Source organism: Diachasma alloeum, unplaced genomic scaffold (assembly GCF_001412515.2).
Source record: "Diachasma alloeum isolate Michigan unplaced genomic scaffold, Dall2.0 Dall_scaffold_00443, whole genome shotgun sequence".
In the NCBI taxonomy this organism is placed as follows: domain Eukaryota; kingdom Metazoa; phylum Arthropoda; class Insecta; order Hymenoptera; family Braconidae; genus Diachasma; species Diachasma alloeum.
In genome coordinates, this window is record NW_021680582.1 from 511,504 (window position 1) to 525,769 (window position 14,266).

The 14,266-nt window shown below is 39.5% G+C and overlaps 1 protein-coding gene across 2 annotated transcripts; it reads left to right on the forward strand.

Moving 5' to 3' along the window:
* The first annotated feature begins 3,359 nt into the window (after positions 1 to 3,359).
* On the forward strand, positions 3,360 to 6,054 carry LOC107042336 (neurotrophin 1). Of its 2 annotated transcripts, none has more exons than XM_015263337.1 (4): positions 3,360 to 3,648; positions 4,879 to 4,996; positions 5,074 to 5,473; positions 5,533 to 6,054. In XM_015263337.1, the coding sequence occupies exons 1-4, from the start codon at positions 3,604 to 3,606 to the stop codon at positions 5,798 to 5,800; spliced, it is 831 nt and encodes a 276-aa protein (XP_015118823.1). In that variant the 5' UTR covers positions 3,360 to 3,603; the 3' UTR covers positions 5,801 to 6,054. The 2 variants fall into 2 exon arrangements, with proteins under 2 accessions (XP_015118823.1, XP_015118824.1); XM_015263338.1 differs by having other exon boundaries at positions 5,548 to 6,054.
* The last annotated feature ends 8,212 nt before the right edge of the window (positions 6,055 to 14,266 follow it).

Consider the following 14,266-nt stretch of genomic DNA (forward strand, 5'->3'; position numbering starts at 1 on the left):
TTTGTTTTGATTTTTTTGTTTTTTTTTTTAAATTCAAGACGAAGTGAACTAAAAACTGTCTTTCCTCATTTGTATAATTTCATTGCTCTTTAATGGATTTAAATTTGCTCATAATAGAAGAGTCTATATATAATACAGTAGAACAGCAAGATCATGTCGTGAAAAAAATTGACGTGATTTTGAAAAATGAGAATCAATAAAAATTGACGTTATTTGTATCGGTTAGAAATCCATGGTAACCGGGGGATATTGATGTGTGGAGCCCGGAGATCTCCGTCATTGTTGCTACCCCACCCCCATTGAAGATCCAAGTGCATACCTAAACCTCCCTTTCCTACATATACCTCTTCTCTATCGTTGTGACTAACATTCTTTTTATCCTCCCCCTCTTTCTCCATTTTATTTTTTTATTCACCGGATCTCCGTCTCGAGGACGGAAAAAAGAACTGCACTTGATATATTGAAACTTTTGTGCCTTCCTGGAAAAGCCTTTGCGCAACCCACGCACCCGGCACATCCCTTTATATATCGTAGTTTAACGTTTCTCTATTTCTGAAGTTTTATAGAAGATTACGTGAACTTCAGACGTGCACCTGCAGATTTTTTTCATCTTCAATTTTTTTTTGTTTTTTTTGGTAATTTATTGGAATTTTATCCATTTGTTTTTTTTTCTGGACGTTGATATCGCTGGGATTTGTACTGATAATTTAGACGATTCTTTTGACCAGATGGAGATAATTCCAAAGAAGAATGGAAAATGGAGGGAACAAGGGATGCTAATTTAGTGAAACGGTCTGTAATCGCGAAAAAAAAATTTCATTATTCATCCTCTGGAATTCTTTATTGTTCGGTTGTTGAGGTACCAGCTTAGCAGATTCATAGACAATGGCCACTCGGGGTGCTTGACCACGTGGCTTTGGCGGTTTTTACCCCAGTGGCAAAGTATTCAAGCCGGCTCGAGAATCATTAGGAGCTACTCCCGCTCGCTTCTTTTGATTGTAAATTTCGTTTTGTTTGGCGCACGCCTTTTTCTCGTGCCTTAAGTGTTTTTGTGATTAATGGATTGTTATTCCCCTTTTCTCAACATTTTGGATAATTCCCTGTGCTTGAGACAATTATGGATTCAATATTTTTTATTTAAGTAGTAATTTCATATGAATCATAAATTTATTGAATAGTTTGAGACAATTCTGAAAAAATACATTTCGCCGAGAAATTACATTTTTAAAAATATTTTCCTGATCTTCAAGATGGTAAATTGATTTTTTACGTAATTTTAGAAATCCCTCTGGAAAAATTCTTTTCTAAAGATTTTAAATGGAGAATCCAATTCGGACCTTAACAATTTAAATAATGAAAAATTGAATCGGGTTAAAATGGGTTTTCACGAGAAAAAATGGTTGAATTCTTTAGATATTCTAGAAGACAGGGAAATTTCAATTCATTGGAATCAAAATTCAAAATGATTTATTTTCAATGCCTCTATGGATACACTGGCCAAAGTTCGATAGGTGAATCACGTGACGCGTAAAAATTCAAGAGAAATCGACACAATCGATGTGTGCATGCGAGGGCGACAGCTGCACTCAAGATATTCCATGGATTCTCAAGAGTTTTTCCAGGGTGGGTGCAGTTCCCTTGCCATTCTTTATTCACGTTGTCATAAGAAATTGGGGGGGAAGGAGAGAGCCTCTCCTCGATCGGGATGATCGACGTGCGTGACACTGTATGGAATAAATAAAGAGCGCGTGGCGTCGCGCGACCGTTTTTTTCCTCCTTTCCGCCTTCTTTATATTTTTCACTCCCGGTGGATCTTTTGTGGGCTCGTGCGCTGGGATTCTTGATCGAGCAGCAGGCGGGATTGAGAATGTGGATAATCGTGGTCACGATTCGCCCAAATGACGGTGGATCGAAAAATTGTCTGTTCCGACAGGTACAAAATTTTTTTATAGAAATGCTAGCGAATTCGCGAGAGAATTCTATTGAATTTTCTATTTGATTCTGGCGGATTCTACTGAACAATTTTGTGCGTTTTTTTTCGAAAATATTCCATAGAAAAAATCAATAGAATTATATTTTTCCATTGAAGTTTTTTTTATACAAATTCTTCGGCTCAAATTTTCCCAACGTTTTAAATTTTGTTTTTAATTAAAAAAGAAGAAAAAAGACGTAGAAATTTAATGTCGGGGAATTCCTACGAAAAATGTTTCAATAGAAAAAGTTGCATAGTTGATTGACTTTTTAAAAATCGAATTCGCTATTGTTTTCTATAATTTTTTTTCTGCCTGGAATTATAAGGGGGGGAAAAATGCAGGTTATTTTAATGGATTGAAGGGTTAAAACCCGCAATTACCGGGAGGAACTTCTGTTCCGCTTGTTAGATTTCAATCCGGGATAATAACTCCAACTTCCCTGGGAGGTTTCCCCCAGTCTTGAACGTAGTCAATCGGTCAGTCAGTCATTGGAAGTCAGGTAGCAGAGGAAAAAGTCCAAAGCCAATCTAAGGATTAACCTGGTTGGGCCTCACCCTTCATCCACCCGTTCTCAGGTACTTTCTCTCTTGTTCTTTTTCGCTTGTCTGCCCACCAGTGAATTTTCCACCGGGCGCTCCCACTCATTACTCCGTCCATCATCTTGGGGGGCTCGCCACTGGACCGTTGTCTTCAACCATTTGGATTCTCCAGGAATTACCGAAAGCCAAAATTGAGCTAGCCTTTCTTCCTTTTTTTTCTATTTTCAGTGGCAAATTACTCATGTTCGGTGATTTATCTTGATGACATGAAGTTTTACAAAGTCTCTCGCATTTTTACTGCATTACCGACTGAATTTTCCCAGTCCTGGCGATGCAGCAGACGTAATAAATCCTTGTGAGTTACAAAATGAATATGTGGACAATTAAAAATAAATTAGACACGGTCGAGTTGAAGAATAACAAGGATGTAAGAGATATTCATCTGCAAGGCTGAGGAGTCGGCATCTATCAATTATTCTTTTCTCAGTTATTCGATTTTCAGAGCGAAAAAATTCATCTACATTTGATTGATTATCGATGAAAACAGGTGATAGTTCATTATCACATGTCTGGGATCGATTTCCCCCGAGCGCTAATCAAATGAATCAACGCGATGCACGTCTGTCGCATTTTCATACCGCAAATTCCAGTTTACCACGGGAATTCTAAATTATTGTAGTTGACTCCCAATTTTTGTTTAAAAGGAAGAGGTGAATGACAGCATCGCACGTCCGCAGCTCTCCGTCATTCCTCTTTTTCTCCTTTCCCTCCCCACCACTTGACATTGAGTAAACCGTCCTGTGATAATCTTGCATAAGTTTTACTTGATTCACTCCAGAGTGTTTGAGTTACATCTCCAAGCAGGTTTTACCGGACGGTCGCGGAGAACGTGTTTCACATCCAAGTTGTTTGGTTTTTAAAAATAAATGACGGTCAATATAAATTCTGCTACGTTTTGTGAAATGGACGTTGGATCCGTGTTTCACAGATAATTTTCTCCAGCGTTAGTGATTGGGTTGACGTTCCAAAGGGACAAGTGACTGGCAGTTAAAAAGTTTTAGTTGAATAATTCAGCCGAAATCGAACTCGTTATGTGCACTGTGGATAGAATACTATTCATCTCGTTAATTTTTTGTGTAAGTTGATCTTCTAATTCATCACACGCGGAGAAAAATTCTTCAGAGAAGGGGCCACGTGAATTTTTCTCATATTGATATGAATTTTTTACGGAAACCCCAGGAAATTTTGAACAGCCCTCGGATTTTTCACAGTCTATTGCAATTTTTTCCAACAGAAGAGCTCAAATTTTTATAAACAATTTCTCTCCGTGCAGGGCTACTACAATGCACCTATTGCCGACAGATATACTCAATAATTATTCCTACCGCGTATTACAGAACCGTTTATCCAATGGGAGTAGCAGTTATTCTCTATTTTAAACTCGATATAATGAGAAGATGAGTGATAATTGAGGAAGTTAGCGCATTGTAAAATATCTAATTACTCAACTTTTTTCGTCATTTCTCACGAAATACGTATGTGACAGCTGAGCAGACCTTGAAATATCGGTTGTAGAGAGTCAGGAAGGTCAAACATTCGAGAGTTGATATTTTCATTATAAATTAACCGTTGCGCCTGGCGTTGTTTGATAAAACGGAAATTTGAACGGTCATACGGATGTTCGTATCTTGAACTTTGCTTCGTCAACGAGTTGAGCTGATAGTAATTATCATAGAAATATCGTCCAGACCCACATTTTTATGAAATCCCCGAATTCGACTCGACAGAGGCGAGATTATAGTTTTGTCCCTGGAACATAATCTAAACATTCCATCTCATTTCGGCTGGCCAAGGTGAATTGAACGATCATTTAACGCTCTTCTCTGTTGTTATGAGGGAAAATTGGAAAACTCTTCAATCAACACTGGGCACCATTTCGTGGAAATCAAATAGAAATGCTATTTCAAGTTGAGCATTTCAAACGATCAAATAGTATTGACTAATTTCTTTCACTATTTAAGTCACTGCGTCATGAAAAATTTATGCCTGTCATATGATAATTATTTTGTTGATTATTTGTTTTATATCTTCTTCTATCCCGATCTTAATTGTTGTGTCTGCCCTAGTGTTCTCCAGTTGAAAGGAAAATTTTCAAATAATAAAATGAATAAAAATCGATAAATTATTCTAAATAATATCGTGCCCAGCTCTTCCGTCAATCGAAAAATATACAAAAAATCTCCTTCGATGAGTTGAACTGACCGCTCCACCACTGAAATATCCAGTGATTCACCAAGTTGAAGACGTCATCGGTCTATATATTCTGACGTCCTTGTGGTTTTATAATCCATTGTTATTCCCAACAGATTTCTCCTGCGATATCACAAACTTTTCCTGATGGCGCATCGAATTTACCTGAGTCTGAGTACGATGGGTCATCCACGCGGGAAGCACATACGCCCAGAGCTCGTCTTCGACCGTTAGGTAACTCACTCGGGGCTGAATTCCCATCGAAAACTGTTGCAGTGCAAGGACTAATGAAATAATAATTTCATTTCCAGGCGCACCAACACAACGGACACCCACAGGAGGCAGAATAATTTTCCCGGGGGATCCCGAGGCTTCCAAACTAGCCTCCAGGATGTCTCCGGATCTGACAGCTGTGTGTTCTGACTCTACGTACTGCGAAAATGTGCCTAATTATCCGAAAGAGTTTATAATGAATGCTCTCAAAGCCAGACAGAATGAATTCAAACATTTGGCCACTGTCGATCCTCCCTTCGACGTTGGTCAGAGGATCGGAGTGTCTGAGTACGAGACCCTCTGCGATATTGAGGTTGCCATTGTTTATCCACAGGCAGCGAAAACCACCAAGGATGAATGGTTGTTCATCGTAAATACAGAGTATAAAGAGGATAATGAAGTGAATTTTCAACAGGGCTTTCGTATTGAGAAGTGCATGTAAGTTGCAAACAATTGAGTTGGCCCGGGCTAATTGAAGTATCAACTGTTGGCAACAGTTTGCAATTTTTCAGAAATCCAAACAGCACTTGCAAGATTGTGGATCATGCTGCAGCCTCGTCGGGATACGATACAGTGTGCAAACAGCAACACATTACGCGGCAAGCACTAGGCGTTAAGAATGGTGAACTGGCAGAGGGTATCATCATGCTGCCTGTAAGTTGCTGCTGCTATCTCAAGTACAGAGGGGATGTGTTCCCACGGATGGGCGGGAGCGATGCTGAGAGTTCTGCTCATCGGAAAGGAACTTCATCGCGTCGTCACTGATATTGACTGCAGACGAGTTTACAATTATTTATAATTTTCATACAATTTTACATGTAAATTTTCCGAAGCCCAGACTGGCCACAAGATGTCGATCGATCTTTCTATTGAGAGCTGTCATTCCCATGAAAAATAGAGCTGATTAGTCGTAATTGCGTGCATTTTTTGAGTAATTTAGACCCATTTAACCATGTTTTCCATAACTTTTTCGTTGTCTCAACGTGACACTCAAATTGCCATGTATCTGTTCAGTCGAAATCATCGAAGCATTAAAGACATTTTTTTCAGAAACGGAACTTGCACAATCTCTACCTGTCGAACCCTCATTTTTTTCAATCCATCTCTTCACCCGAGCGAAATCTCTTTTTTTCTGGTCTGCCACATCTTTCAGTATCCATTTGTTGAAGAACGGAAAAGAGGAAAAAGCGGAGCATGTAGATACTCGAGCAGTTGGACATAATACAACCCCTCGGACCTATTTCCTTATACCCCGTCTTCGGAAAGCCCGGTGTACTCCTCCCCTGTTATGTTACGATTTTCTTATTCAATGTGTGTATCGAAAGCCAAGGTCTTTTCCAATTCTTTTGCATTCTTGTAACATCCGCCTTGTGTGCGTAACTATGAGAAAGGTTGGATCACATCTACTTTTCGTTGGAAATCATATCATTTGAAATAATCCGAGTCTCATACTATTCTTCCCTCTAAGTCTTACATTGAAAGATTCAATTTGAGGTAGAATTCTCCGTTACCGTATTAATTCATTCAATGCATCTACTTTTTTTTATGACGAGTTGAATAATTTGAATTTACTTGACGAGATAAAGTGAATCCACCTTTTTTGCAGAAATTACTGTAAATTTTTTTGAGACTTTATTACGACATTGAATTACTAATTTTAAGTACAAATTGGTTCAGGCAATGATATATAAAATTATTAATGCACATTCTCCTCAAAATATTTTGGAAGACATGAAATTTTCATTACTCTCAACTTTCCGCTGGAAAAAAGTAGAGACTTGAGAAATGAAAAGCAGCGAGGCAAAAACAGTCAAATAAATGCAATATAAGAAGAGGAACGGAACTGGAATTGTAGAGAAAGGGGGTGTAATAAACCCGGGGAATAAATCAGGCTCGACGTAATCTTGCAAAATCTTCCCGGGGAACTTTCACCGATCACCAAGGCGCGAACTCTGCAGCGAGACACCCCTCCGGGCAGCGGGAGGGACAGAGAGGGGAGGAAAAAAAATGTGGGGATGGTGTGTACTGAAAATGTTTATCGCACCCACTATTTGGGGGGGACCCCGTAGGGTAACGCCGTAAAGCCATTGAAAAATTTTGCTCCAGTTTTGGCTAACTCGTAGATTTACGACTGTGAAACATCCTTCCCTTCGAACGTAAACCGTGGGACTCGAGTTTTCGGTGCTCTCCGGCCTCGGGTGGAGCGTTTGTCCGGTTACCTGCAGGCGGAATTGTTGGTCCAATGAAAAATACTCTACATTTTTGACTCAATGTTATTCTATTAGTAATTACTAGAATAGGTTTTCTCCATTTCTCGGTGTAGATTTTTTATTAAATATTTTGCCACATGATGGGTGCCAACATTTTGTCAGATGTTGTTCAGAATTTTTTCACCAAGAATTCTCGAAATACTGTAGTTTCAACTGCTACGTCTACCTGGACCCGACTATAAATCACAGGAACATTGAGGCAATGTTTTCTGCTCCAATTTCGGTTTCGCAAATTGGTCACACTGGCCTTCCCTGAACGGTTTATGCATCCCCTTGAGTTACGTATTCTCAACTGAAAATTCAAGGACAAAAACTGGAGTGTATTATGGCACAAAGTGAGCGGCTTTTCTCTGCACTCGGGCTTTCGCCGATTTTCAACCGGAGCTGGAGAAAAATACGTGAATTCGATGGGAGAAAAAATATCGTGCAACTGCCTCGTGCAGCCAAATGAAATATTCTCCATCTGATTTAATAATGATTTCTAGGAATATCTTCAACGATGAAAAATCCAATAAATTCCACTCGTCATAAACCACATTATCCCCCTCTCCCCTGTGATAACGAATTTATTCTTTGTCAAACAGTAACGATGTCCTTCTCAAATAATACCGAAATAATTAGGTACTTATTCGTCCTTAATGACTTCGACTATCCACTCAATATTTCTCGAGCAAAGAGAACACTGAAAAAAAATATCATTGACTTGGGAAAAGGGAAAATAAATAAAGGAAAATTCAAAGAAGACGGTTCTCCTTAACGGGTCGTGAAAGCCGAGAGTTTAATGATATTCGTGATTACGACGGCACGTGGAGGGCGGTAGAGAGAATAAGAGAGATGTGGGGAAGTGGAGTGGAAGGAGGCAAAAAAGAGTGAGAGAGAGGGGGGGGGGGGGGGGGGGGCGAAAGTACGGTACCTCGGTGTACCCAGGGTTTATACCCCTTACGGACTCGCATAAAAAAGTATTGATCTCAAGGTAGTCCTTCCAGGGACTGAAGAAGAAGCGAGAGGGTTGAAGCCACCCCTAACTGCTCGTCCTGCCTTTATATTCATCATCCCCGAGCGAGAGGAGAGAGTGGTATACGTAACTATACCCCAGGAGACTGTCGGGGTGCGGTGGGGTGGAGAGGAGGAAGTCATCTCATCCCTTTTCTGCCATCCCTACGAGAAAGAAACTCATTCTCCTGCTGTTTTTTTTTGCCCACCGAAACCAGGGGATAGGTTTTCTTTTATTGGAATGTTGCAGTGAATTTCACGCAATCACGTCATTTTGATTGTCTGAATTCGGGGAGGATAATTTGGCGAAGTCGGTGGATTTATTTTTGGGTTTGCTCGGTTGACGGAAATCGACGGAAATGGGAGGATGTTGTCTTTTGCAAAGAAAATTATTACATCATGCTATAGTATAGTATTGAAAAAATATCCTAACTTAATTTTCTTTGATAAAGAAAAATATGGTGATGAAAAAACTGAATGGATTTATTGAAATGGTGGGGGATAGAATGAATTTTTCAACGAATACATGAAAATTTGAGTGAGCCAAGAAATGAACTATTTTCAGGTGATTGATTTAATTCATGTTGGGATGACATTTAATTCCCCCGTTTAATTTGAGAAATAATTTCTCTGGATGATTTCGTATTTATTCTGCATTAGTTATTGCATAGACTTTAACGAGTGATTGTGAATGGAATTCCTGGACGTGAAAGAGTCTACAAAATTGATCTGTCATTGGAATTTCAAATGAAATGGTAAAGTTTATCTTGCAATGAATTCAATTGATTTTTCTCCTTAGCTAGACAAATAATTTCGATTACTTTCGTTCGAATCATTTTATCAGGGCGTCTGAGGTGGATCGCAGAGGCGGATTTAATCTCGTCGAGGGCGTGTAAAACGGAATACGCGCAGGGAGAGAAAGAATTGAAGGACGAGAAGAGATTTCTCGAAAAAGAAAGAGCAAACAATAATTAGAATCCACAGCGGTTCCTCCACATTTCCCTAATTTATTTTCGTCTTCTCGTTAACTCAACGTATTCCGTTTTCTGTTTATTCTTGGAGTAGATTTCNCAGGGTTTATACCCCTTACGGACTCGCATAAAAAAGTATTGATCTCAAGGTAGTCCTTCCAGGGACTGAAGAAGAAGCGAGAGGGTTGAAGCCACCCCTAACTGCTCGTCCTGCCTTTATATTCATCATCCCCGAGCGAGAGGAGAGAGTGGTATACGTAACTATACCCCAGGAGACTGTCGGGGTGCGGTGGGGTGGAGAGGAGGAAGTCATCTCATCCCTTTTCTGCCATCCCTACGAGAAAGAAACTCATTCTCCTGCTGTTTTTTTTTTGCCCACCGAAACCAGGGGATAGGTTTTCTTTTATTGGAATGTTGCAGTGAATTTCACGCAATCACGTCATTTTGATTGTCTGAATTCGGGGAGGATAATTTGGCGAAGTCGGTGGATTTATTTTTGGGTTTGCTCGGTTGACGGAAATCGACGGAAATGGGAGGATGTTGTCTTTTGCAAAGAAAATTATTACATCATGCTATAGTATAGTATTGAAAAAATATCCTAACTTAATTTTCTTTGATAAAGAAAAATATGGTGATGAAAAAACTGAATGGATTTATTGAAATGGTGGGGGATAGAATGAATTTTTCAACGAATACATGAAAATTTGAGTGAGCCAAGAAATGAACTATTTTCAGGTGATTGATTTAATTCATGTTGGGATGACATTTAATTCCCCCGTTTAATTTGAGAAATAATTTCTCTGGATGATTTCGTATTTATTCTGCATTAGTTATTGCATAGACTTTAACGAGTGATTGTGAATGGAATTCCTGGACGTGAAAGAGTCTACAAAATTGATCTGTCATTGGAATTTCAAATGAAATGGTAAAGTTTATCTTGCAATGAATTCAATTGATTTTTCTCCTTAGCTAGACAAATAATTTCGATTACTTTCGTTCGAATCATTTTATCAGGGCGTCTGAGGTGGATCGCAGAGGCGGATTTAATCTCGTCGAGGGCGTGTAAAACGGAATACGCGCAGGGAGAGAAAGAATTGAAGGACGAGAAGAGATTTCTCGAAAAAGAAAGAGCAAACAATAATTAGAATCCACAGCGGTTCCTCCACATTTCCCTAATTTATTTTCGTCTTCTCGTTAACTCAACGTATTCCGTTTTCTGTTTATTCTTGGAGTAGATTTCTCTTTTTTTCAATGAGCAAAGTGGAGAAGAAATTTAAATGAAAAAAATTTGGTTGTAGGGGCGAGACGAGAGACGAGAAATTTGATGCGTCGAGGCTTTCTCCACTTGATGCAGATTAGAACCCTTTTCATTTTTATCCTATGGTCAAGTCCCCCATCGGCCAGTGAATCTCAAGGGTTCACAGTTTTCCCTTTGGGCGTGGAATTCTATCTCGAAAAACATCAGAGATCCACTTAAATATTTCCAAATATTCATCTAGGGGTGGTTTTTATTTTTTTTAAAAACCGAGAAAGGATTCAACTTGCTGTGACGGTAGCCATTGTGGGAATCGATAACTGATCGCGGATTATTTATTCAAATAGTTGAGTGTTTACGGTTGAAAAGGGTTCCTTCAGCATTTTTTCCTTTCTTTTGTCATTTAAAATACAACTCTTCGCCAGGAGTGAAAAAAGTGTAGGGAAACAACGGCAGGTATTCGTCAATTATAATTCAATTCATCTGAGAAGATGAAATAAATTTTCTCTGCACGAAAAATAATACAGGATGAATGAATGCGATACACCTTACGATAGACCCCGAAATGGCAGGTTGAAGTGTTACCATGGGAGTGCTTTCACACACACTCAAAGAATGTGGGAAAAATGGTGAAAGGGAAAAGAAGGGTTGCCATGGCTACCGGCAAGGGGTGAGCCTCGTAGGCCCTCAGGTTGAGTTTCGCCGAGTGAAGGGTTAATGAGATTGGCCTTTGTGATGCGACTTGCCTCTTATACATATTTAATTTCCTCCTCCCTCGATCGTGCTATATTTCGTGCTCTCAAAATGGCGGGTTTGGTATTGTTGATGGTCTTTTTGGTCCATTTTTTTTTTGTGAAACGGTTTTGTATTTAATGGATTCAACGGTTCGGCGAGAGATTAACGTTCGCAGTGTCGACCCCATTTTTCCCCGGGGTTAGCGGTCACTATTTGGAGAATTGACCTCCCTGTACGTTTTAAGGCTTGAGAGACACCTGGCACGGACTCCCGACACATCAAGGGGCAATTTGATTCGGAGAGATTTCTAACGATCTTCGGGGGAATCTGTTCGAGGAATTGGCTATTAAAATTTACAATCGATCAATTCTGCGTCCGAAGGAATAATTAAAATTTTTTAATTTTAAAATACTTTAAAAACAAAAGATTTGCCAGTGCATGTCTCAATCTCTCAATTTAACACACTAAAAGCGACTTGTCTTGAAAAAAGGGACTAAAGTGCCTTAATTGCAGACACTAGTCTTCCTAGTGAAGTTGAAATCAATTTAGCGCAGCTGATATCGGATTTCAATAAACCAGATCCCAAGTGCGGCACGTTCCGCACATGTAGTTGAATGTGTGGTGAAAACCAGAGCGTAAGGATGAGGTGGCCCGTGTACGGGATGCCTGTTGCTGCTGAAAACGTCTTGAATGCCAGACCTTACACGACGACGTGTGTGTTGGGTGGGGGGTGGCTGGCTGGCCTCCTGAGGGGTGCTTCTGAAAGATGTTTACGAGAACGACGAGAGTTCGATCCCTCACTTGGCAGTTTATCACGACCGAGAGAGCGACTTTATCGAGTGAATGACAATTTCTATCTTTTTCACGTCGCACAACGCTTTCTCTTTATTTCTCGGGGGATGGATAGAATATGTGAACATCTGTATTCCCGCTACGATTTTACATTATGGCTGAAGTGATTCCAATATTTTCATATTGGTTATTTTATTCAATATTTTTTCGCTGTCTACGAGTTTTCTTTGTAATTTATTTATTCTATTGGAAAATCCAACAGCCGTGAGCTATTGTTGGATTGAGATCGTTTTACAACTATCGATTATAATCAAAATAAATAAAAGTTACATCTTCGGTATATGTGAAAGGTCTGTTAGTTTGATTTATGAAGGATTTTCATCTCATTGGTTAAATGAGTGAAAAAAAAACAGTCGTAATCCTTCCCATCCGTAACTCTCTGGGAAAAAAAATCTGAGTAATGATTTTTGATCTCTAGTTATCGGAGCAGAAATAGAATAGCTGAAAATATTTTCTGCATTCACCACAGGAGGTAATAAATAAATCAACTCCACCTTTCGTGCAAAGACATGTCCAATTTTTTTTTTGACACGTGTTAACCAGAGAAAAAAATGAAAAATGCGGAGAAAAAACTCTTGAAAAATACGATGGGGTCCGCAGACTGCCGGCTAGGGCGAATGGACCCGAAAAAAGTGGAAAGGTCCGCAGTGGATGAGCAGAAATGACCGTAACGGTCGGCGGTGAGCATGTGGCAAAAAATCACTACGAGTGATTGAAAAAACGGTTAAAAAGGGATACAAAGTGGACTGGACACGAGAATTTTTTATGTCCCGCTGATCGGACAAAAAAGAAGCAGATGTTGAGGCCCAGCGCGCTCCGAAAAATGTCGCAAGCTTTTCGCATGTGGCAGGCACATGTCAGAATGACAGTTTTATAAAAAAAAAATGAGGAAAATCTTGAAAAAGACGAAGACATTCCAATGAGTGGCATTATTTCATCTAATAATATACATATTTTTTGTTTTAGGATGTCTGCATTCTAAATAAAAACTTGGAAAAAAGCGAAATAAATCATACTAAAAGTAGTTTTTTACTACAAAGAATCTGTCGTTGAAAAAAAGTGTGACCCCACACTTGTTTCAACTCTTTGAGCCGGCGCCAGAGGGGTTCACCCTTTTTTCTCCCACTTTTTGTCTACTCCCTTCATAAGCCCCGGCCAATCACAGCGGGAGATACACTAACCCTTTCACGCTTTCGTGACTTCCCCTCAATCGCATTTTTCCCCGTTTTTTTTACGTTGGTGATGAACGGCTCTGGAGCAATGGGATGAGGGCGAAGGGGGTAACATAAAGGCACACTAGTTGTGGCTATGATCGAACCCGGCACAAAATCCTTTTTGGATGCTCCAATCGCGTTGAAGGGTTTGTAACCCTTCTGCAAACTCCGGCGACACCTTCAACCCTTCTGTGGGATGATTTTCAACGTTTTCATTGGTGAATTCGTGCTGTATTGAGGCGGGGCTTGGTCCATTAAAAATGGAAACACTCTCAAAACTTCCAAACAAATATGATGCTATCATTATTCGGGGACGAGGGAGCAAAATGGACACTTGAGATTTTTCTTTTAATTGTAAAACCTTATTCTATTCTCGATGGAATGAAATAATTTTTTCTTTTTCATTGGAATGAGCCCAGACTTCTCAATTGATCAATTTATTCCTGAGTTATGAATATTATTGAAGAAACGAAGCTGATTACCACAACGTCCCCATTTGCTAAAAAGTAATTATTATTTTTTCAAATAATTCTTCAGATTTTCTCAGTTTAACCGTCAACTGTTGTTACTCCAAGCTTCGATCCAGATTTTCGTTCATCTCCGACGCAAAATTAATTTTGAAACTTTAATCATCCTATTTTTATCGTCAAGCGTAAAACGTCATGATAAATATCTCAATTTTCATACCCCAATCACCAAACTCCCTGGGATCGTCTTGCGGTGAGAGTAATGAAAGAATAAATATTTAATGCATCCAGAGTGAGAGTAATTACATTGCATGGCTTTAGTAGTGGCACAAGGGGGAGGAGAGTGAAAGAATGACGTACTTGAAGGAGATGGATAAAACGTGGAGTGGTGGGGGCCGAGTGTGCTGATTTAACTGTTAGGAACTGATGCTGGGTAAAAAGCCCCGGTGAATAATTAATTCAGCAGTGTGCCAG

Coding starts and splice junctions, on each gene's coding strand:
- LOC107042336 (XM_015263337.1), top strand. CDS start 3,604: ATGTGCACTGTGGATAGAATACTATTCATCTCGTTAATTTTTTGT. Junction 3,649..4,878: donor TCATCTCGTTAATTTTTTGT/GTAAGTTGATCT, acceptor TATTCCCAACAG/ATTTCTCCTGCGATATCACA. Junction 5,474..5,532: donor TTTCGTATTGAGAAGTGCAT/GTAAGTTGCAAA, acceptor TGTTGGCAACAG/TTTGCAATTTTTCAGAAATC.